The following is a 25,781-nucleotide window of genomic DNA, read 5'->3' as shown; positions in this document are numbered from 1 at the left end:
AGAGACAGATGCAAAGAGATGAGGTTACTTACACTCCGATTGGACCCATTCCTGGACCACCACCACCATGGGGGATGCAGAATGTCTTGTGAAGATTTAGATGGCATACATCAGCACCATAGTCTCCAGGACGACACAGACCAACCTGAAATATTGAGATTGAAAGTCAGAACAAGACAAAAAAAGCAAAAAAGCATGCTAAACCTAAAGATGAGGCAGCAAGCTAGCAGAAATGCTAAGCGGTATTTCACCCATCGCTACATTCTGAGTTCAAATTCTGCTGAGATTGACTTTGCCTTTCATCCTTTCTGGGGATTGATAAATTAAGTACCAGTTGCATATTGGGGTCGATGTAACTGACTCATCCCCTCCCTCAAAAAGCTGCCCTTGTGGTTAAATTTGAAACCATTATTATTATTATTATAATTATTATTAAGGTGGTGAGCTAGCAGATTCATTATGGTATTGGGGAAAATGTTTAGCAGCCTTTCGTCTGTCCTTACATTCTGAGTTCAAAATTCTGCCATTTATCTTTTCAGGGGTCAATAAACTAAGTACCGGTTACACATTGAGGTCGATGTAATCGACAAGTTCCCTCCCCAAAAATTTCAGACCTTGTGCCTCTTGTAGAAAGGATTATCATTATTCAGCTGGTGAGCTGAGAGAATCATTAGCAGGCCAGGCAAAATGCTTGGTGGCATTTCGTCTGTCTTTACATTCTGAGTTCAAATGGCACCAAGGTCGGCTTTGCCTTTTCTCCTTTTCGGGGTCAATAAAATAAGTACCAGTTGAACACTGGGGTCGATGTATTTGGCTTAGGCCTCTGTCCCCAAAATTGCTGGTCTTGTGCCAAAATTTGAAAGCATTATCATTGTGTTTATTATTATTACTATTATTACTGCAATATTTAAGATGGCAAGCTGGCAGAATCGTTAGGGAGTCAGACAGTATGCTTGGCAGCATTTCTTTCAGGTCTTTATGCTCTGGGTTCAAATTTGCCTTTCATCCCTTTGGGGTTGATAAAATGAGTACCAGTTGAACGTTGGAGCTGATGTGAGCATCTTACACCATCCCTTAAAATTTTAAGCCTGCCTTACCTGAGCATTCATGTTGGCACCATCCAAATAAACTAAACCACCATGAGAATGAATCAAATCACAAATTTCCCTGAAAAAGAGTAAAAGGTTAATTATATATATATATATATACAAATAAGAAAATGGAGAAACACATCTTAATCAATGATCAACTACCAGATAATACCCAATCACATAATTTATTAAACCACTACATATGAACATTAAGGTCAAACATAATAATATAGAACAAAACAATGTACATGAAAGAGTAATATGATACAATAAGTACAGTATGTATAAGTGAATATAAATAAATACAAATATAAATATAAACTACATCTTACAGCTGTTTCAGCCATGCAGATATGGGTGCCTCATTATGCTCATATTAGCCATGTGTGATAGGTTAATATGTATTTATAAATGAGACACTTACAAAAATATACATACATACATATATACACACACACACACCATATATATATATATATGAAGAATAAGAAAATGGAAATATTGAAGTTAATAAGAGTTTATTATCAACAAAAATTGATCATTATCTCTTACAGCTGTTTCAATTAAGCACAGTGAAATTAAAAGATATTAAAATCATATTTCTGAGTTTAATCTTTTCAGAGAGGGAAAAAATATACTTAGAAAATATTATGCATTAGCTGTCTGAATCATCATGGGAGTCTGCTGTGATGATTCAAACAACACACGATATTTTCTAAGGGTATATTTTCTAAGGCGCAGGAGTGGCTGTGTGGTACGTAGCTTGCTTACAAATCACATGGTTCTGGGTTCAGTCCCACTGCGTGGCATCTTGGGCAAGTGTCTTCTGCTATAGCCCCGGGCCGACTAATGCTTTGTGAGTGGATTTGGTAGATGGAAACTGAAAGAAGCCTGTCGTATATATGTATATATATATATATATATATATATATGTGTGTGTGTTTGTGTCTGTGTTTGTCCCCCTAGCATTGCTTGACAACCGATGCTGGTGTGTTTATGTCCCCGTCACTTAGCGGTTCGGCAAAAGAGACCGATAGAATAAGTACTGGGCTTACAAAGAATACGTCCCGGGGTCGATTTGCTCGACTAAAGGCGGTGCTCCAGCATGGCCGCAGTCAAATGACTGAAACAAGCAAAAGAGAAAGAAAGAGAAAGATATATGATTTTAATATCTTTTAATTTCACTGTGCTTAATTGAAACAGCTGTAAGAGATAATGATCGATTTTTGTTGATAATAAACTCTTATTAACTTCAATATCTCCATTTTCTTATTCTTCATTTACATGACTATAAACCATGGTTTATAAATAAACCCATTATTTGAAGGATATTAACCCACCCACCGAAAAATATTAGGTATCCAACCAGTATTTCCTTGGATGAGACCATCCCTTTATGAGGATATTATAACCTCTATTTGAACTATGTGTGTGTGTGTGTGTGTATGCATGTATATATGTACTTATACACACATGCATGACTGAACAAACAAGAGTAGTAGTTTGCCTCAACTTCAGAATACTTGAAGTTCCAAGGCCACATCCCTCTTGTCCAGTGCTCAAAGACAGAGTGTCACTGAATACCTGAGGTAAGTTATTATTTTTTTTTTATTATTATTATTATTAAGATGGCAAGCTGGCAGGTGAAATGCTTAGCGATATTTTGTCTGTCGCTACATTCTGAGTTCAAATTCTGCCAAGGTCAACTTTGCCTTTCGTCCTTTTGGTGGGGTGGGGGTGGGGGTCAATAAATTAAGTACCAGTCAAATACTGGGGGCTGATGTGATCAACTTACACACTCCCCACAAATTTCAGGACTTGCACCGATAATAGAAAGGATTATCATCATCATCATCATTATTATTAAGGTGATGAGCATGGAGAGCTGTTAGCATGCCAGGCAAAATGCTTAGTGGCATTTCATCTGTCTTTGCATTCCGAGTTGAAATTCCATTGAGGTCAACCTTGTCTTTCAACCTTTGGTGGGTGATAAAATAAGTACCATTCAAGCACTGGGGTCGATGTAATCAACTATCCTCCTCCCCCAAATTTCAGACATTATTATTATTATTATTATCATGATTATTATTAACGGAGGCCTTGCCATGCCGTGGTTACTGATGCGCAGACATGCGCTCAGGCTACAGCATCTCAAGCGTTTCCTAGATGGTGAACAGGTGTGGTCGTCTTTTGTCAGACGCGACTTTTCGCAGCTCGTCTCTTTGACAGAGCTGCAGACCTGGATCAAACGCAGACCGAGAAAGGGCGCTTGGCACCTCGAGTACCGTCAACCTCTCTCTGCCCTCCGCCAAGCGGGCAATGCGATCGGTAGTAGTTCCACTCTAGCATTCTATAGAGGGTTAGTGGAAGAAAAGTGCGACGATGTTCTCGGGGAAACTCTAGGTGTTGACGATAATGAGCTTAGCAGTCTGTTCAGGAGGACTTTCGGGCCGGGGCCAATGGATAATTTCCAGAGGTCCCTTGCCTGGCAGTGTTACCGGCATGGAAGTGCCGTCAGCCGGACCTGCCCGAGGTGCTGTCAGGACGACGAAACCGTTCTGCATGCACTCGCCCAGTGTCCGAGTATTGCTGAACTATGGGTTTATGTTGAACAGCTACTGTCGCGTATAGGACGGATCCGGCTATCAGCTGAATCCATAGTGAGGATTGCCCCGCCGACCTCCTTTAACCGGGAGGGCAAGGCAGTTTTCCTTTGCCTAGTGGCTGTAGCGAAAGAGGTGGTATGGTGGACCCGTTTGAAAGGGCTAAGGTCAGACACTTTCCTCTTTGGCCCAGGCCTCATCAACTTTTTCAAGTTTCACTTGAAAAGGAAGGTGAGAGTAGAGAGGAAGTGATGTCCGATAGCAAGTTTACTGAAAGGTGGATAAATGTTGCAAGAATGGCCAGTATGAAAGGAGCCATTATGAGGATACACCTGTAATTAAAAAGGTAATATAAAAGGAGAAAGGGGCTCTCTACCCCCTTTTGACCAGGCTCCCGTTGGCTTTTATGGATTTTTCCACCAGGAACCTTTTGTAACGCCTCCCCTTATTGGGAGTTTTTCGTTGTTAAACTGCTTTTTTACTCGGATTTTTACAAACGGACAAAACCCTTTGTAACCTTTCGTCCTGTGTTTTGTCCCTTTATGTTATAATTGATTTTTGTCAGCCCTTGTGGCCAATAAAAGAATTAATTATTATTATTATTATTATTAAGGAGAATCGTTAGCACGCCAGGCAAAATGCTTAGTGGCATTTCATCAGTTCAAATTGTGTGAAGATTGACTTTGCTTTCATCCTTTCAAGGTCGATAAATTAAGTACCAGTGGAACACTGGGGTTGATGTAATCAACTATACCTGTCCCCCAAATTTCTGGCTTTGTGCCTATAGTAGAAAGTATTATTATTATTATTATTATTATTATAGTGGTGAGTTGGCAGAATTATTAGAATAAGAATAACTTTCATTTATATATTCTGGCTCTTTAGACACTGAATTTGAATCCAGCCACAGTCAACTTAGTGACCATCCCTCTATGACTGACGAAATAAAGTATTGTAGTTGATAGTCAGAATTACACCTCCATTTCAAAATTATTGGCTTGGTATCTAATATCGATTTCAAATTTTGGCACAAGGCCAGCAATTTCGGGAGAGGAGGCAAGTTGATTACATCAACCCCAAAAGGATGAAAGATAAAGTGAACCTCAGTGGAATCTGAACTCAGAATGTAAAGATGGGCGAAATACTGCTATAGCCTCAGGCCGACCAAAGCCCTATGAGTGGATTTGATAGACAGACAGAAACTGAAAGAAGTCAGTATGGCTGCAGTCTAATGACTGAAACAAGTAAAAGATATGAGATAAAAGATATATGATGATTGCCACTTTTATATATATATATATACATAAAAAAGAGCGCCATCTCTTTAGTGAGTAAATGCTGTCGTGACATCTCGTATGATGATCAAGTCTGTCTTTGGTCTAACAGAGCCTACTGTAGGCGCCACAGACATTTTTAAGAATTGAAATCAAGTCCTGTTCACGAAGTGCTAGTTTCAAGATGGAGCATTCACTTCTCCGTGCTTCAAACGCTTTACAGCAATCGTAGAGAACTTCTTACCAAACCGGTTAATTTTCCTTCCTCTGCTTCCCGTCTGCAACATCCACACTAGAGTTCTAAGACTGATTTTGACGATATCCCCAAAACGTCTCTTAGGTACAGTAGTAGTTACTAGAAATTAATACAAACAGCTAGGCGCTATGTAATACCACAAAGAAAAAATTTAATCGTCACTAAGCGATGAGGGTCCTTACATCGCTAGAAATAAGAGTGAAAATACTCGTAATGCTGTCAGAGCGCAATACATACATATACTGTTTAGTTGTTACTAGAATAACTTCCCTTACACACAGAGAAGGGAAATTACTCTAGCAATTACTTAATCTAAGGGAGATAAATCTTGGTATTTTTGCTTTAACGGATTTAATACATGGGAATATTGGTTTCAAATTTTGGCACAAGACCAACAGGTTCGACGAGAGAGCCTAAGTCAATTACATTGACCCCAGTGTTCGACTGGTAATTGTTTCATCGACTTCGAAAGGATGAAAGGCAAAGTCGACAGCGGCGGAATTTGAGCTCGGAACGCAAAGATGGACGAAATACCGCTAAGCATTTTGTCTTGTGTTCTGTGGTTCTACCAGCTCGCCACCTTTGTTACACGGAATATTAAAAAAACAAATTTACTACCACAAAACCAATAAGGAAAATAACACCTTCCAACAACAAAAATATGAATTAATAACAATTTTTTTTAAGACACTTCATCATCATCATCATATCGTTTAACGTCCGTTCTCCATGCTGGCATGGGTTGGATGGTTCGACCGGGGATCTGGGAAGCCAGAAGGCTGCACCAGGCTCCAGTCTTATCTGGCAATGTTTCTACAGCTGGATGCCCTTCCTAACGCCAACCACTCCGTGAGTGTAGTGGGTGCTTTTTACGTGCCACCTGCACTGGTGCCAGGCGAGGCTGGCATTGGCCACGGTCGGATTGGTGCATTTTACGTGCCACCTGCACAGAAGCCAGTCGAGGCGGCACTGGCTTCGGCCACGATTCGGATGGTGCTTTTTACGTGCCACCATTATGTTTTAATCAGTTAAGTAAACATTGTTGTATTTGTCAAAGTAGTGTTGAAAGAATGAGCAAATAAATATACAAAAAAGTATTATTAATGTAAGAGAATTATTTAAGGACAATATAATCAAGAGTCGATGACACATCTCTGTATTACAGGGCAAAGTAAGATGAGGTCAGCTGTAACATGTTTCACACAAAAAAGCTTATGCTCAAGTGGTGCGAGACCAGATATTGTAATCCACTGACTTTCATCAAAATAAGTGAGTCTGATTCAACTTAGTGCCACAGAAAAAAATAGAGATAGTTCACATCTACAAGAAATATGCTAAATGATAATGATAATGATATCTCTTTCTCCACAAACCACTAAACTGTGAAGTAGGTTGTGGAAAAATCTGGTTTTACAAACAGATGATGTCCTTTCCAACCAGTAACAAATTACTCAACCCCTTTAGCATAAAAATATGGCAAGTTTAGCTTTAAAACTGAGAGAAATGGCAAATCATTAATATCTATAAAGCTGAAATGTGAAAAAGTTGTTTGATTTCTTGGTTATTTGTCTCATTTTTGGATGGGAATGGTTTAAGGGGCAGTAGATGGGGTCGGGTTGGCACCAAAATTTACACGGGGGGGGGGCAATGGTGTGAGGAGGGTTGCAAGTCGCTTGGGGCTACCGTTTGGTTGCCATGGTAAGGAATATAGGAAAAATTGAGTTTTATGGGATAGACAGGTTGAGCTGTTTGAATAATAGTGGCTTTTCGTGTTGCTGCAGGGGCTAGAACACCACCACCAAAACCCGACGAAGCACGGGTCAAAATAGCTAGTTCACATATAAATCCCTTAAAGGCAACGGCAGAAACAGCTGAGAAGGGTTCCAACTGGAACTGGTCAAGGAAGAATGAAAGTGAATTTCAGAAGGTATAATTCACTCCATGTACAACTGGTGTCACTGACTAAAATGATTACAACATTTAAGGTATCATAGCTCTGGGGTACCTTGACCACCTGCAAAGCTGCAGGTTGCAATGTAAACAATAGCACAAAATATGGCAAACAGATTGATATCCAGGAATCCTGACTGGGATGCAGCACAGCCTCCTTAGAGTGTGAGAAGATAAGACTAAAACACTTGCATTGAATCAAGGGGCTTCTTCTCTGATGACCAACTGCTGATCAGTTTACCAAGAGTTTCCTAACTACCCAGGGTCCTCTACTCGCAATACCAGAGAGCGCAGACTCTCCTACCCTGATGTAATCTCCAGGGATACAGGCATCCAGCAACAGGACCTCCGTAATGCCATGATGGACCGTGAAGTCTGGCGTAGCATGGTAAATTCCATTGTCTCGACCACGGTCGAACAATGATGGTGATGAGGGTCCTGGTGATCAAATGAGATTGCAAAGGAAGAGTTATTGTCATTACATGCTCCCTTTTCTACACACCTACAACTTTGGGCTTCTGAATAGTGTCATTAAATATAGTTAAATTTATAGCAGAATGGAAAGCAGGTATAAAAATAATGAAGATTATGAAATTATCTGCAATATCATCTATTTTGTAGACACTTATGCAACAGACTCAATGAACACGCTGAGCAGAGGCTGAGAGAGATTCCTGGTCTAAAGGCTCCAAAGTGCCCTACAGTAGAGTAAGTAGAAGCATGTGGTGGGTCTTGTGGGAACACATTTTAATTTTCAATTGAAATGATGTTTTATCAGGTAATCCAAGTTAAGCACAACTATCACTTTGGTTTGTCTTCAAATGGCAATGCCGCAGCATTGCCACAGACTTTGGGCTGGAACACAAAAAGGAAAACAAGGAAAATAAACTCTTCCCCCTATGAGATGACATCTGGTGTACCACAGGGATCTGTTCTTGCCCCCCTTTTATTTGTTGCATATGTTAATGGCATAGATGCCAACTTAAAGAATGCCACAGTGCTGAAATATGCAGATGACATCAAGCTGTACCTCGAAATAAAGAGGACAGATCCTGTACACAATAGATCTTTATTGCAATCAGACCTGGACACAATGCAGCAGTGGATCATGGACTGGCAACTCAAGCTGGCTGTGGACAAATGTACCACCATACATTTTGGGAGGAAAAACCCAGCATCTACTTACTCCCTCCACAACACTAATCTCAAAAATTCTTCTTGTGAACGTGACCTGGGTGTTATTGTTGACAGCGATTTGCGTTGGACAAAACACATTGCTAAAATTGCCAAAAAGAAGGCTGAGGGTGTCTTGGCATCACTCACCAAGTCCTTTGTGAGCCGCTCTCCATCTATCTATCTGTGGCTTTATATAGCTGTGGTAAGACCTCACCTGGAATTTGCATCACCAGTCTAGAACCCTATCTTGCCCAGGATATTAATCGTCAGGAAACCGTTCAGCAATGTGCAACCAAGAGAATACTCTCCATCAGGCATTTGCCATATTCTGAATGCCTTACTTCCCTGGGCATGGATACATTGAAACTCCAACGTCTGGCAGCTGACTTGGCAGACACCCATAAAATTATTAACCATCTTACAAACAATAACTCTGAGCACCTTTTCAAACTCCACCTGTCTAACACCCATGGACATGTTTACAAAGTCAGAAAACAGCACAGCTCCCATGACTTTTGGAAACAATTTTTCATGCTAAGAGTTGCTGAAGTATGGAACAAACTGCCGGCATCAGTTGTTATTTGTCGGAGCACTGCACCCTTCAAAACTTCCATGCTTCCTGAGATTCGCCAACACTACACCTGATTTTCTCCCCTCCATACACGCGCAAGCATGTATCTGACTCATACACTGTTCACTTCCCAGATATTTGTACATTACTGCATATGCTTTATACGCACTTTTGACAAGTTGTAGTGCACCTGAGCACTGTATACAATAATTTCATTATTATTATTATTATTAAATAAGGTTTATCGGTCCCCAACAGGTCCTTTTATGTAGTTTTGTAGACTGATCGATCAAAAGGAAACAGAAGTGTTTGCAAATGATGCCTTGTTCTCCAATTGCTGTATGGAAGCAGACAGAATAGTCACAATGTTCTCATGCTTTATATCCACATATTTTAGCATCGTCTGTCATTGTGAATTTAGAACACACACACAATATTTGTCCAAAACACATTTTGAGACTTTGTTTGCCACCTCTTCAACATCATTCATTTCATCAACCAATGTAACATAAAAGTACACCTTTTTCTTCTTTCAAAAATGCACATCCCTACATTTGAAGGGCTCCTCTCCCACATCTTTATTCTTTTATTTCCCAAGAAAATAATACAACTTATCTTTGCCTACCAGCCTGCTTGAATTCGCTTTCATTCTCTATCCAAGTCTGGGGTATCTTCAGGTAAAGTCAACTTACATATTCAAATAAAAATATTGGACGATCAAAAGTGTAACATGTGATCTTAGGTCTGTGGTATGTGAGCAGCCTAAGGTTAAACAACCACATACTGGAATGCGTACAGCTGAATATGAACTTAGAATTAGCAGGAGTTTGCTGGGTTAGGTCTGAAAACAAAAACAATACAAAACAAACTCAACATACCTGATGTCCTCATCAAACACCCCATGAGTAGAAGGGTAAGTCACCATTAAACAAGCAAGGGTATCCTTATATTTCTCCACCTATGAACAAATAAAAATATATTTTACCCCAACACTTTACAATTAAGTCTTAACAACAGTTATATAACACAGAATGAGATACCAGGAAGTTTGCATCATAGAAGTAGGGGTTGGTAGCAAAAGGATTTTAAAATGATCTGAATTAAAATTTCCAATCAATAATTCATACTAATTTATATGCTAAACCAGTGACTCTCAATTTAATGCAGTCCTTGGACCTGTTGGATTTGGTCAAAACGTCCGACCCATACCAGCATGGAATACGGACACTAAATAATGATGACAATGATAATGATATCTCTTTCTCCACAAACCACTAAACTATGAAGTAGGTTGTGGCAAAATCTGGTTTTACAAACAGATGATGTCCTTTCCTACCAGTAACAAATTACTTAACCCCTTTAGCACTTAAACCAACCACATCTGGTCAAATTATTCTAGCTGTTTTATGCTCAAACTGACCAGGTCCGACCTCCCGTACTTACCCTACAATATTATTCTAAGAATTAACACCCATGTCACTGAAATTTCAAGGCTACAAGGTAATGCATGACAAATTCAAATCGATGTGAATAAATAAGCATTACATTTGACAGAGTAATCTGAATAACTGATGGAACATCCTGCTTATGAAATTAACGTGCAAGTGGCTGAGCACTCCACAGACACGTGTACACTTAACAGTTCTCAGGGAGATTCAGCATGACATAGAGTGTGACAAGGCTGGCCCTTTCAAATACAGGTATAACTCATTTTTTCCCAGCTGAGTGGACTGGAGCAACATGAAATGTCTTGCTCAAGGACTCAATGCGTCACCAGGAACTAAACTCATGAACCTTTGATCGTGAGCTGAATACCCTAACCACTAAGCCATGTACCTTCATGCAATCTGAATGCCAAAAGGTTAAGGAGCATCATCCATATGTAAAACCAACTTCAACCACTCATTACTTCACTAACAGCAAAATAAGGAGTAGTCAAACAGGAGTTTTATAGGCAAATGAGCTCCTTTCATACCACTAACAACTAAACTGTGACACTTGGGATGTACTTTTATTCTAAATCTAGCCAACTGGAACATGTTAAGTTTTGTTCGTTGCTAAACTGTGACAATTGGGATGTATTATTTTTTAAATCTAGCCAACTGGAATATGTTAAATTTTTTTTTGTTGCCTTACCAGTGCAAAAAGTAGTAGTAGTAGTAGTAGTAGTGGTTATAGTGAAAGCAGTCATAAAGAAGGAAAAACAATTAAGAGTGCAAGGTGACTAAAATGTTTGATTTTGTGAACCTCTTTTCAATAGTTCTGCACCCTAACCCTTGATACTAAATACTGGGATCTGGTTTACCATTTCTATGAGGTGTTCCTTGTCAATTGCTCCATCTGCTGCAACTCGGATGACTTGAATTTTCATGCCTGCCATCTGTGCACTGGCAGGATTGGTTCCATGGGCTGAGATAGGGATTAGACATACCTTGAAGAAGAGGAATACAATAATAATATTTTATACCACTTAACAACAACAAACAATTTCAATTTCACATGGTACCAACTTACAGCTAGCTAAATTGCATGGCACATATTTACAGCCAGGTAGTCTGTATATTCACATGATACATATAAACAGTACCTCAAGTGGTACTTATTTCAGCTAAGTGGATTTTACATCCACATGGTACCTATTACAGTCAGGTGCACTGTTCATCCACCTAGGTCAGTGGTTCTCAACTATATTTTGCCTATGGATCCCCTTTGATTCCTATTTTACTTGGAAGGACCTTCATAACCATTCAATGCTTAAAAAAAAATCCTATTGCACATATATAACTAAATGTTATTACAAATTGTATAAAAAAAAAGTGATTAAATATTTTGTGCATTGTAGAAACATAACCAGTTTACTGCACACTAGCAGTATAACCCAGCTTTGCCTGGGATTAAGTTAGGATTATTAAGCTAATCAAGTTATTTATTTCAAACCAAACTAAGTAACATCGATGTTAAATTTGGATGAAATCCATTGATATTGGTTTATATTATATATATATATATATATATATATATATATATATATGGGCAACACACACACACACACAAACACACATGTACGTACGTAAACCTATTGCATACATGTTTTTTGTACGCACAGATGTTCGTGTGTGTGTGTGTTGCCTGTATATCAAAACACTTTTTTCCTCGATGGAAAAACAAACAACAAAAGTCTTAACAAAAAAACTTACTCATTACTAGAAGGGGACTTAACTCCTGTTTGCAAACAATGGTGCTTTGTCCGACTTGGAAATTGTTAAAAGTTTTGGTTGAAAATTAATTTTTACTGCTATTCACTGGTGCCTCTGGTAAAAATAAGTTGACGAAAATACAGCTAGGGTCATGATGAATGTCCTCCTAAAATTGGAGCAACATGGGTGCTAATTTGTGGACGTGCATAAATTACATTCACGTACGCACACGGACACATCCTGCCTTTTATATATACAGATAAATTTTAACATTTTGGCCTTTTGGCTTAATATTGACAGGAATCACTCACTCATCCTTGTAGATTGCATTTCCTCATTAATAGAGACAGGATCTCCTTCAGTGAGGCAGAAATTGTGTGAATCCAGTGAATCAATTTGTTGAAGTTTGTATCCACTGCAAATCAACCCCCTGCAATTCAAGGCTGGTTTTTTTTTATAATTGAGGTTTATTTGTCTAATTATGTTTGGTCTAGGACTGTTTATTTTTATATTCACAGCTAACCTTCATATCCAAAGGCCTTTCCCCTATTTGCCACCTAAATGTGAAATAGCAGCAACATATGACAAATGAATGGCTTTATGGAGACCAGCTGAAAGTTAGTGAGAAGATCAGGCAAAGACAGCTGAAACTATCTGGTCACTGTGTGCACCACCCAGAACTGGAAGCATCCAAAGTAGTCTTGTGGAACCCACTTCATGGTGATGTACAAAGAGAAAAACATTGTTACACTTACATCAACAACTTAATTAACAGACACTGGCCTGAAATATATCCAGGACTTCAAAGCAATGATGATGGATTGAGAAGTATGGTGGGTAGACTTAGTTATTGTGGCCCGGGTTGGAACCTGGCCATAATAATACATAAATTTTAACTACAAAATCTTACATATACTAAGGACCATATAAACCCCAGTTGAGAACCAATGATCTAGGTGGCCTGTACCCTAAAATGGTATCTATTTACATCTAGGTAGACTGTATATCCACATTGTATCAGATGGTACTCTCACACAGTATGTATTTACAGCTAGGAGGACTATGATTCCATATGGTAGCTATCAACAGCTAGATGGACTGTAACTCCACATCATATCACTGTACAACTTCGTAGACTGTAGTTCCACATATTACCTATTTACAGCTAGGTGGACTGAGCCATTAAAAGCTGAGCTTCATGTGTCGGATGTGGTCCATACCTAAACCAGCTGCACCATTCACTCTAAGCAGAATGGACAAATTGTAAGATACTCACATTTCTCTCTGTTTCACCATGGTCACTGAGGTAGGCCATGATGGTGCACAGTCCTGCATATTCACCCTGAGCACCACTGAAACATAATAAGTTTAAAATATGTAAGTTGATGGCTGTATCACTAAGAAGTTCACTTCAAAATTATATGGTTTTGAGTTCGGTCTCACTGAATGGCACATTGGGTTAATTGTCTTCTACTGTAACTCCAGGTTGACCAAAGCCTCGTAAATGTATTTGGTAGACAGAAATTGAAAGAAGCCCATTGTATGTGCGTGTGTGTGTGTCATCCTTGTCTTGATATCATATGGCAGCTGTAAATGGCTTTTCTTTCCAGTTTTTCCATAGTGACATGTCTAGTCATAGACAGTTATGACCTTGCTTGGAAATAGGTGAGGGCAGGTGACAGGAAGGGCATCCAGCTGTAAAAAGTCAACCTCAATGGATTCTGTCTGGACCATGAAAGCATGGAGAAGTGGGTGTTGTTGTTGCTAAGGCAGTGAGAGCTGGCAGAATCATTAGCATGCCAGGTGAAATTGCTTAGCAATATTTTGTACATTTTTACATTCTGAGTTCAAATTCTGCCAAGATCAACTTTGCCTTTCGTCCTTTTGGGGTTGATAAATTAAGTACCAGTTGAGTACTGGGGTCGATATAATTGACTATCCCTCTCCTGAAAATTTCAGGCCTTGTGCCTATTATTATTACAATTATTATTATTATTATTAAGGCAGTGGGTCGGCAGAACCACAGGCAAAGTGCTTAGTGGCATTTCTGCTGGCTCTGAGCTCAAACACTGTTGAGGCCAACTTTGTCTTTCATCCTTTTGGGGTCAATAAAATAAAGTACGAATCAAATATTGGGGTTCATGTAATTGACTTTTCCCTACTACCTTCAAAACTGCTGGCTTTGTGCCAAAATTAGAAAGAATTATCATTATGATAATTAGGATGACGAGGCTAGCCAATGGTTAGTTAGAGCAGTATGACGTAAGAAGGGAACATAATTATTATACACAGAGAGATTTTATTGCAATAAAAACTTCTAAAAGATTTTATTTAATATTTTATAGTATTAACCCTTAACTCTTCAGTATTTAGATTACTCTGTCAAATGTAATGCTTATTTATCCACTGTTTTGAATTAATTATGCATTGTCTTACAGCTTTGAGATTTCAACAATAAGATTGTTTCTTTTTAGTATGACATTGTAGGGTAGTTTTGAGAAGCTGAGTCTAGCTGGTTTGGACATAAAACAAACAGAATATTTGGGCCAGATACAACTGGTTTAAATGCTAAAGGTTTGAAGGTCTTTTGGGCCAGAACTGACCCAGAGTTTAACATAGAAGGATACATCAGATGATAGAGTCCTTGATATGCTATGTCTAAATAGAAATTGAGATTGTAGCAACTGGAATATTTTTAACTATTTAGCATTTTAACTGGCCATATCGGCCAAAATATTCTACCTGTTTTGTTCAAACTGGCCAGATGTGGCCTCTCACACCAACCCAACAATGTCATTCTAAAAATAAACAATCTCATCTTCGAAATCTCAAAGCTACAAGATAATGCATTATTAATTCAAAACAATCATCATCATCATTTAACGTTTGTTTTCCATGTTGGCATGGGTTGGCTGGTTTGACAGAAGCTGACCAGCTGAAGGGCTGTTCAGACTCCATGTCTGTTTTGACATGGTTTCTATGGCTGGATGCTCTTCCTAATGCCAACCACTTTACAGAGTGCACTGCATGTTTTTACCCAGCACCAGTATGGGTGCTTTTTACATGGCACCAGCAATTATGAGCCCACAAGATCAGGGATGCTCAGCTGGACAGGGTTGCAAGGGACGGGCCTGGACACAAGGGCAACCATACTTTTACTTAGCTTGGTGTGTCTTTTCAAACATGGCAAACCATCAGGAATCTCAGTCCCCTGTCATCCCCTCTGTGAGTCCCAAAGCTTGTAGATCCTTTCTCATCACTTTATACCATTTCTTCCTGGGTCTGCCCCTAAGCATTACTTTTGACAGAATAATGTGAATGCTAAAGGGTTAAACAGAGTATTGCTGTTGGGTCAGAGATATCCTGGATCAAGACAATAGCAGAGAACAACATAAAAGTGGCTGTAAAACTTACCTATTCGGTTGGAAAGAGATTTTGTCAAAGCCTGTAATCTCACAGAGATCTTTCTCGAGGCTTTTGAACATCTCTATGTAACCTTCAGCTTGTTCCTTGGGTGCAAATGGATGCATAGATGCGAATTCATTCCAGGAACATGGCTGTAAGGAGAATATACAGCAAATAATTAACATCCTTATTAATTAGTAAGGTCATAGATCACTTTGGTTATCTTCTGGAATGCTGGTAAGCGTTGAACAGGTCTATAATGTTGTAAAGTGACAATATTTGATGGTTGCATAACCTTATCTATTTGGCCACACATTTCTTCTTCTATGTCATGCTGAATCACCCCATGAACTATGTTAGGGGTATGCATGTCTGTGAAGTGCTCAGCCATTTGCGCATTAATTTCATTAGCAGGCTGTTTCACTAATCATATCAACTGGAATCCTTATCTTTGTAACCATCAGAGTGCCAGTAAGCAAGATTGTGTACACTCAAATGTAGAAAGACCTTCAAAGCAGATACTGTCTTGAGAGAGAAATTCTCCTCATAGAATAATGTGTGTAAGAAACACACTGAGGTGGACTATGATGACGAGGGATTGTAAGACAAATTTCTGTATCATTGAGCTTCATCAGCAACAGACACTGAATCCATGTAGCAGAAGAAGTAGAGACACATGTTCTACATTCCAATGATGTCATTCATAGCTCATCCTGGTGTGTTTTGTGTTTTTCACTTACAATGACTGTAAGGAGAATTTATCTTCCAAAACAGTCACCACAGCAAAGGTCTTTCTGTGTTATGTTCAACATAAATATACAGAGCATCTTTATTAAGCGATGCAGTTGTACTTGTGCCAAACTGGAACAGCTATATCGTGTCTTTGCACAGTGAGAGTGAGTGAAAAGCATCAAGTAAGAGAGAGAAGGGAGGGAGAGATAGGGGCAAAGAAAGAGAGAAAAAAAACTTACAATCAGCTCTGAAGAAGCATTCAGTTTCATGGTACAGGAACCTAGAGGTATCATTGAGTGAACCAGTGAGAGGTCTTTGTTTTCCAGCACTTTCATGTAACGTACAATGTTGGTCTCAGATTGATATCTTGCATAAGAAAGAGGGAAAGAGGCATAAATACAAACTCAAACAAGAAACTTCCTGAGAAAAATGAAAAGTGGAACGGCTATTGAGAGGTAACTGCAGATTTACCTGGGTGCCAGGTTTTCTTTCCCATCCCAGTTTCGAAAAAACCAGATATTTTGATGTGGCGTGAAAGAAAGAAAGTTGTAAATATAGTCGAGCTAACGGTTCCTCATGAAGATAATATGGACGCTGCTCGGGCTCGAAAATTGAACCGTTATGAAAATCTCCTCGAGGAATGTGAAGACGCAGGCTGGAAAGCGGAACATTTTCCGATCGAAGTCGGATGTAGAGGGTTTGTAGGACACAGCGTGAGACGACTGTTGTTATTGCTAGGCCTAACTCATCGTAAAATCAATACCACCATGACTGATATCCAATCTAGAGTGGAGAAGGCTAGCCACTGGATTTGGTTAAAAAGAGACGATGAGCGATGGCTAGAAGTATATTGAGTTCTTCATAACCAGCTGATCTAGCAAGCGGGGCCTCATATCAGTGAGGGGGGCCCGGTGTGCATTGATGCCGTCGAGAGGTAGGCCCCAAAATGGCGCGCATTCTCTCCTGATGACCCCATACACTTGCTAGCTTCCGGTATATGGAGCTTTTAACTGGTAGCACTTGCATGTGCAAGTTGTTTGCAAGACATCAAACTCAAACACAGCCCGGCATCCCAACATATGGCTTTATGTAAAGATGACACAGAATGTTAATACATGTGGTAGAGTTTATTTATTCAGTCATGAAAAATGATAATTCACTGTTGTTACTCTGAGCTTCTCACTTAAATATATTTTGTTCAAGAGAGAATGAGGAAGAAGTCTCTTCTACTTAACAACTGAATCAATCCACATAGCTGTGAAACCCTTAGTAGCTAAAGAGAGAGTCTTTAGATTGAAATGAACAAATGCATATATGAACAAGAGAGAATGTGCGTGTATGTAGGCAGACAAGGAAGAGCTTTCCAGACATGATTAATGTTGAAGTCATATTTTCTATCAATAATTTTCATATTTTCTTATTAGAAATAGAAAATATAAACATAAAAGACTAACAAAGAAATATGGAAATTATTATTTAAAAAAACAGATTAAACCCAAATAGTCACCATCAATATCTTCATATATATTATAACTAGCAGTATCGCCCGGCGCTGCTCGGGTTTGTAAGGGAAATAACTATATAAGCATTTTTAGAGATGTAAAGTATAATAGCCATCTCAATATGGCTAACCACAAAAGGGGAGGGGGTGTTACTGTAGCTTTTTACGTTCTGAGATTTAATAATAAATTTTTAGAGAGTTACTTCCCTTATATATGCCCAAAATGCATTAAAAATGGGAAAAATTGATGGTAAATTTTTTTTTAAATCATAGACTCATCGTAGACAAGCGCTAATACCCAGAAGGGCTCGATATGAATCACGACTATAAGATACCCGGTTTTGGTTAAACTGCACCGCAAAATGTGGGAGTAGTTAGGAATCTAAATCATAGGAGACAGACAGCACACAACCTCTCTTTTATATATAAAGATTTCCATGTTCTACACTGGCATGAGTTGGACAATTTGATAGGATGTGATGGGTCCAACGACTGCATCTTGCTCCAATGTCTGCTTTGGCATAGCTTCTATGGCTGGATGTTCTTCCCAATACCATGTCCTTTAATATAGACATGTTGTTTATTTCATTTGCTTGTTTGCTTAACATCTGCTTTTTCCATGGCAACATGATTTTAATGTGGGGAATTTTACAACTGGATTCCTACTCCTGTTGCAAACCCTCTATTGCAGATTAGGGACTTTTATAATTTATAGGTCTTATACATATCAGCACCATTTAAGTCTACTTTCCATATTTCCACAGTTCAAATGAGAGTAAGTTAGGGCAGTGTTTTCCACTGCCATATGCCCTTCCTGATGCCAGCTCCTGCCTTTTGCCAAACAAGATAATAACCACAGTTTGTCAAAACAACATACAGTCAGGGCATGGGTACGCAAAGAACCGGAAGCAAACGACACTGACAGCCAGTTTACAGCCAACAGTGATACATAAAAGGCACTCATGCTGTTGGAATGTCAAAGACACTCACTTCACTCTATGGAGTGGTTTGTATTAGGAAGAGCATCCAACAATAGAAATCAAGCCAACATAGACTGGAGCCCAGTTCTATCAATAATTTTCAGCGGTTTGGCAAAAGAGACCGATAGAATAAGTACTGGGCTTACAAAGAATAAGTCCCGGGGTCGATTTGCTCGACTAAAGGCGGTGCTCCAGCATGGCCGCAGTCAAATGACTGAAACAAGTAAAAGAGTAAAAGAGAGTATTCCCCTATTATTCAAACTGTCCAACCCAGATCAGGATAGAAAACAGATACTAAACGATAAGGATGATGAACACATGACAATAAGAGGATGAATTCACACACACACACACACACACACACACACACACGCACACATACTATTACAATGGGCTTCTTTCAGTTTGGAAAACAAACTTCTTAATCATACAACTTTGCCTGAACATATAATAATATAAGCCGAGCTTATGCACGCACAGACACACACAAAGTACATTCCAGAAGTTTTAAGACTCTTTTTTAGCAGAGGCAGAGTTATAGCTGTTGTAGATCATTGCAATTTTATACATCCTTACTAAGATGACCTACCAACTTTGTTTTTCTATTCCAGATTGAAGGAGACAGCTGCAATAGCACTTTGAACACACCCTACTAAATACTGCTAGTCATAGCCTACTGAATATTACTTGTCCCAATTCCATCCTGGTAACCAACTACCAGACAGAGATGGCATCAAAGCTGTCCCTTATCCTCCCTACAGTCAAGACCTTGCTCTCTGTGATTTTTGGTTGTTCCCCAAAATGAAGAAGAACCTCAGGGGCCAGTTGTTTTGAAAATATTAAAGAAGATGAAGGAGGCTGTAACATAGGTCCTGGACACCCTCTCTTTGAAGGACTTCCATGGGGCCTACACAAAGTGGCTGGGTCACTACAACAAGTACATTGAAGGATCCTACTTTGAAAGAATTTAGTGTTTTATACTTCTTTGAAATTAATAAATGTCTCTCCTGAAAAACCTCAAAACTTCTGGAATGCACCTCACATGCGTGTATTATCTATACGCGGCGAGCTGGCAGAAACATTAGCACGCCGGGCGAAATGTGTAGCCGTATTTTGTCTGCCGTTACATTCTGAGTTCAAATTCCGTCGAGGTCGACTTTGCCTTTCATCCTTTCGGGGTCGATAAATTAAGTACCAGTTACGCACTGGGGTCGATGTAATTGACTTAATCCGTTTGTCTGTCCTTGTTTGTCCCCACTGTGTTTAGCCCCTTGTGAGTAGTAAAGAAATATATATTATCTATACACACATACATGCAAAGGCATGGTTGTGTGGTTTAGAAGTTCATTTTCTAGTCATGATGTTAAGAAGTCCCACTGCATGAAACTTTGGGCATCTTCTATAGTCCTAAGCCAAATGATGCTTTGAGAGTGGATTCAGTTGGAAACTGCAGGTAGCTGTTGTTTGCATATACATATGCACAACTGTTATTGATTAGAGAAGAAAGCTGAATATGTCATCTTTGTGAAGCAGTTAACACATCATATAAAAGTCTGTTGGGAAACTCTCGCCTTCTCCTCCTTTTTCTACAAATCAGTAGTGTAGAAAGAATGTTTTCATTCTGTTTTTAAATAATCCTCAGTGAAGCTTTATGTTTATTTCAGTTCTTCAGATTTAAGCTGTATTGTGCATATATAATGTATGGTTTCAAGATTGGAGTCCCACTGCATAGCACCTTGGGCAAATGTCTTCTACTGAAGCTGACCAAAGCCTCGTGAGTGGGTTTGGTAGACAGAAGTTCATGTCAAGTGTATACGTATGAAAGTGCTAGTGCTTCCTATAAGAGACAGGAGATGTGTGTGTGTGTGTGTGTGTGTGTGTGTGTGTATGTATGTATGTATGTATATATATATATATATATATATATATATATATATATATATATATATATTAGAAGGTTTGGAGATGATGTACAGGTATTATATATTAGAAGAAATAAGGTACTCAGAAATCTGGATGGTTTTATCATCATCATCATCATCATTTAGCATCCGCTTTCCATGCTAGCATGGGTTGAACGGTTCAACTGGGGTCTGTGAAACCGGAAGGCTTCATCAGGCCCAGTCAGATTTGGCAGTGTTTCTACGGCTGGATGCCCTTCCTAACGCCAACCACTCCGTGAGTGTAGTGGGTGCTTTTTGTCACATGTTTTTATAAATCATATATTAGCGCTTGCGTCCACTCTATATATAAAACTATCCAGATTTCTGAGTACCTTATTTCTTCTAATATATATATATATATATATATGCACGCGTGCACACACAAACACACACAGATAATACATTTGAAACCATGATCATCTGATCTTGAGCACAATACCTTAACCACTTATCCACCTGCCTTCGTCTACATATATACATAAACATGCACACACACACACACACACACACGCATACATACATCATATACATACATATATACACAAATACACACACACTTTTTGACTGCAGAATAAAACCTGATGATTTTATTTTTGAAACTAAGAATAATAGAAACAACAAATTCTCCCAGACCAACTGACTGACCTGTTAAAAACAGCATGTGTGAGATATGTAGATGTCCTTTTTAAATGGCTTTGACCAATACTGTCAACTGGCTTTTCACCAATAATTCCAGACAGTTCTTCCTGAAATTGGAAACGGTAACATTCTAGAATCAATCAAACTGTCAAACTATGGGAGAGTGAGAGAGAGAGAGAAAGAGAGAAGTTGATGGTGGTGGTGATGGTGGACAGAGCTTGCATTGATGAGATACGCTGATGGACAATCATGTGCTGATGGTAGTGAGAGCTTGCTATGATGGGCTATTTTAGTGGTCAGTCATGTGACCGGTGGGAGTGGTGGTGGTGGTGGACAGGGCTTGTTGTGATGAGATGTGTTAGTGGACAATCATGTGTGATTGGAGGTAGCAGCGGTGGTGAAGGCTTGCTGTGATGGGTTACTTCAGTGGTCAGTCACGTGACTGGTCAAAGTGGTAAAAAGGGCTGGCTGTGATGGGTTGTTCTGGTGGTTATCAATCATCTAATGACTGTGGCGATGGTGGTAGAGAAGAAGGCTGATGAGATACTGCATACCAGCTGCCCCACCTCAAACCCCCAGTAGTACAAAACAGTACTAGTATATTGGTTGGGGATTTTTTTAAAGTTGTAAAGTGAAGTAAGATGAAATCAGTTCTTACTTACAGCAGTTTTAGGTGATCCAACAATGGTGAGGAGGTCGTTGAGGTCCTTCACAGAAACTGTTTCATCCATAGAGACAGAAACCTGCAAAAGAATGGAGAGGGAGAAAGAGAGATATAGAAGGACAGATAAATGAGGGTGTTTAGTGTGAGAAAGGGAGACAGGATGTGTGTGAGTGAGAGAGAGAGAGAGAGAGAATATGTGAAGTGTGAGAGAGAGAGAGAAGAGAGAAAGACAAGGCAGATACCTGAGGGTGCTTAGTGAGAGAGAGAAAGACAGGATGTGAGTAAGTGTGAGTGAGATAGATAGCATATGTGCATGTATGTGAAAGAGAAAGTGAGATGTAGCAAGTCTTGCTATGAGTGTGTACATGTGTGAGTGAAAGACAGTGTGTGTGTATGCATGAGTGAAAGATAGTGTATGTTGAAGAGAAAGTGTGTGAGAAAGAAGTAGTAACAAATGTGTGTGTGTGTGAGAGAGAGAGAGAGAGAGAGATAGCATAAGTGAGAAAAAATAATTGGTGCTGCTGGGTGTACCAGGTGAAGTTAAGAGGTTACTATGACAACATACCCATCCATCTTGGAAGTATCTCAAATTGACCATTTTCTCATTTGCTCTCTGTTTCAGTGCTGTTAAGTCACCTTTTGGGAGGAACTTCACTGTGTCAAAGACAAGGTCAGTGTGAAGAGTGTGGCCAGCTTGACGGACACCTGATCAAGAAGCAAGAATCAATTAGAGATGGTAAGGGTCACAGACATTGTACAACACACTTTACATAATCCTGACAAAATATTTCTAGCTTGGGATGACTCCCAAAGACACAGGACTCTTCACCCTATGAGATGACATCTGGTGTACCACAGGGATCTGTTCTTGCCCCCCTTTTATTTGTTGCATATGTTAATGACATAGATGCCAACTTAAAGAATGCCACAGTGCTGAAATATGCAGATGACAGGACAGTGCTGCAACTATGCACACACAAATGTCTTGGACTAAATCCAGAGAAGGGCTACTCAGCTGGCTGGAATTCAATCAGTAATAGACATGTTCCAGAATCTGGTCTACAGACCTTCTGTCTCCTCTCTCTGCCTTTCCTATAGCTATTATAATGGTTTTTTATTTCTTTATTGCCCACAAGGGGCTAAACATAGAGGGGACAAACAAGGACAGGCAAACAAATAAGGACAGAAATTTTTTTTTATGTTTAATTTTTACTGCACCAAGCATTTCGTTCATCTTCACATTCTGTGTTCAAAAGCTGCTGAGGCCAACTTTGCCTTTCATCTTTTTGCGGTTGATAAAATAAGTAGCAATTGAGTACTGAGGTCGATGTAATCGACTTACTCACTTCCCTGGAATTGCTGGCCTTGTGCTGAAATTTGAAATCATTATTAAGCTGATGTTTGGAACATAAATAACTCTCTTTACTCTTTTACTTGTTTCAGTCAGTTGACTGTGGCCATGCTAGAGCATCACTTTTAGTCGAGCAAATCGACCCCAGGACTTATTCTTTGTAAGCCTAGTACTTATTCTATCGGTCTCTTTTGCCAAACTGCTAAGTTACGGGGACGTAAACACACCACCATCAGTTGTCAAGCAATGTTGGGGGGACAAACACAAACACACACTTACATATATACATATATATACATATATACGATGGGCTTCTTTCAGTTTCCATCTACCAAATCCACTCACAAGGCTTTGGTCGGTCAGAGGCTATAGTAGAAGACTGTTGCCCAAGGTGCCACACAGTGGGAATGAACCCGGAACCATGTGATTGGTAAGCAAGCTACTTACCACACAGCCACTCCTACGCCTATAATAAGGATGAAATTTTCATAGGAATTTTTCATTTAGATCTCTTTAAAACAGGAAATTTATATCATAGAAACAGGGTCTGTCTCAAGCAGATTGGTATCAAAAGGGTTACACTGAATCAGTTGAGTAATCCATATTCAGGTGACTCACTGAGCCAAGTGTATCAAGATTCAGTTAAATCAAGCATGTGAGTTTAAATAAAATATTCATCTTTCAGTGAAATAGAAGAGGAAAGATGAGAACTTACCTTCTTTTAAGAGAAGAGTTCCGTAATGTACTTTGTTACCAATAGCTTTAAGTCCTTCTGGTCCATGGTAAACTGCATACATGGCAGCAATATTAGCCAAGAGTGCCTGGCGAGGGAAACAAGGGTAGGTAGATAGTATCAGATATGAGAAAAACAAAATCATTATCATCAATATATATATATATATATATATATATATATATATATATATAAGGTATATATATATATATATATACATATATAAGGTTAATCCAAACATGAAAACACAACGCGAGGACATGGAACAAGTATAGTGTTATTGGACGATCAGGAAAGGAAAGAAAGAAGGAGGATTTAACGTTTTGAGTGGAGCTCTTTGTCAGAAACATAGGAAAAGGAAAGATCCAAGGAAGGGAAGACAGAGGGAAAAAAATTGCTAATGATACACACGCGGTCACATATTGAATGACCAGAAGGGAATGTATATATATATATATATATATAAATTAAATTAGAGATAAAACCACTATTAGGCAACTCAAACAGTGATAGACATAAACTAAAACATAAAAAACAAAAAAATAAATATAATTAATATAATATATAATATATATAAAATATATACAGTGAAGAATTCTGGTAGAGGTAGGGGTCCACCAAGGTTCAGTCCTCAGCCCCCTCCTATTTATCATAGTCCTCCAGGCAATAACGGAGGAATTCAAGACAGGATGCCCCTGGGAGCTCCTCTACGCTGATGACCTTGCTCTAATTGCTGAGTCACTAACAGAACTAGAGAAGTTTCAAGTGTGGAAAGAAGGATTAAAATCGAAGGGCCTTAGAGTCAACCTAGCTTAAACCAAAGTCCTAATATGTAGGAAGGCAGGCAAACCACAAATCCCTTCAGGTAGATGGTCCTGCTCGATCTGTAGAAAAGGTGTAGGTAGAAACTCTATAAGATGTACCCAGTGTAAGCTATGGACACATAAGAGGTGCAGCAATATCAAAGGAAGGCTAACTAGGAAGATAGCTTTCATATGTGGCAGATGCTCGGGAGCTATATATAACACTGAAAATGTGCAGAGAACAACTTCCGCCACATTCCAGGGAGAAAAACTAGAAGTAGTTGATAGCTTCTGTTACTTAGGTGACCAAATCAGTAGCGGAGGAGGGTGCACTGAAAGTGTTGCTGCTAGAATAAGAATAGCCTGGGCTAAGTTCAGAGAGCTCTTACCTCTGCTGGTGACAAAGGGCCTCTTGCTCAGAATAAAAGGTAGACTGTACGACGCATGTGTACGAACAGCCATGCTACATGGCAGTGAAACATGGGCTGTGACTGCTGAGGACATGCGTAAGCTTGCAAGGAATGAAGCCAGCATGCTCTGATAGATGTGTAATGCCAGTGTACATAATCAACTGAGTGTTAGTACCCTGAGAGAAAGGCTGGACCTAAGAAGCATCAGATGTGGTGTGCAAGAGAGACGACTGCGCTGGTATGGTCATGTGGCGAGAATGGATGTGGATAGCTGTGTGAAAAAGTGCCACACCCTTGCAGTTGAGGGAACCTGTGGAAGAGGTAAACCCAGGAAGACCTGGGATGAGGTGGTGAAGCATGACCTGCAAACATTGGGCCTCACCGAGGCAATGACTAGTGACCAGGACCTCTGGAAATAAGCTGTGCTGCAGAAGACTCGCCAAGCGCAAGTGTGACCATAACCTTGTGGCCTATGCTAGGGGTGTAACCAGTCCAATTATGC

At 39.4% G+C, this 25,781-nt stretch overlaps 1 protein-coding gene across 3 annotated transcripts in view; it reads right to left on the bottom strand.

Annotated features, from left to right (window-relative positions):
• Positions 1 to 25,781, bottom strand: part of LOC115214945 (glycine dehydrogenase (decarboxylating), mitochondrial) — a 161,231-nt gene that overhangs the window by 5,561 nt on the left and 129,889 nt on the right. For all 3 annotated transcript variants that reach the window (XM_036505402.1, XM_029784031.2, XM_036505403.1), the window contains exons 10-20: positions 24,049 to 24,154; positions 22,548 to 22,687; positions 21,981 to 22,061; positions 21,325 to 21,425; positions 16,495 to 16,621; positions 15,533 to 15,675; positions 13,395 to 13,470; positions 11,227 to 11,352; positions 9,800 to 9,879; positions 1,098 to 1,167; positions 33 to 145 (exon numbers count right to left, since the gene is read on the bottom strand). In XM_036505402.1, the coding sequence (XP_036361295.1) occupies positions 33 to 145; positions 1,098 to 1,167; positions 9,800 to 9,879; positions 11,227 to 11,352; positions 13,395 to 13,470; positions 15,533 to 15,675; positions 16,495 to 16,621; positions 21,325 to 21,425; positions 21,981 to 22,061; positions 22,548 to 22,687; positions 24,049 to 24,154 (1,163 nt within the window). The remainder of the gene's footprint in view (positions 1 to 32; positions 146 to 1,097; positions 1,168 to 9,799; positions 9,880 to 11,226; positions 11,353 to 13,394; positions 13,471 to 15,532; positions 15,676 to 16,494; positions 16,622 to 21,324; positions 21,426 to 21,980; positions 22,062 to 22,547; positions 22,688 to 24,048; positions 24,155 to 25,781) is intronic.

This window comes from Octopus sinensis, linkage group LG8, assembly GCF_006345805.1.
Source record: "Octopus sinensis linkage group LG8, ASM634580v1, whole genome shotgun sequence".
NCBI classification, from domain to species: Eukaryota; Metazoa; Mollusca; class Cephalopoda; order Octopoda; family Octopodidae; genus Octopus; species Octopus sinensis.
Note: the sequence above shows the minus strand (reverse complement) of the source record. Positions and strands in the feature narration are given on the sequence as shown.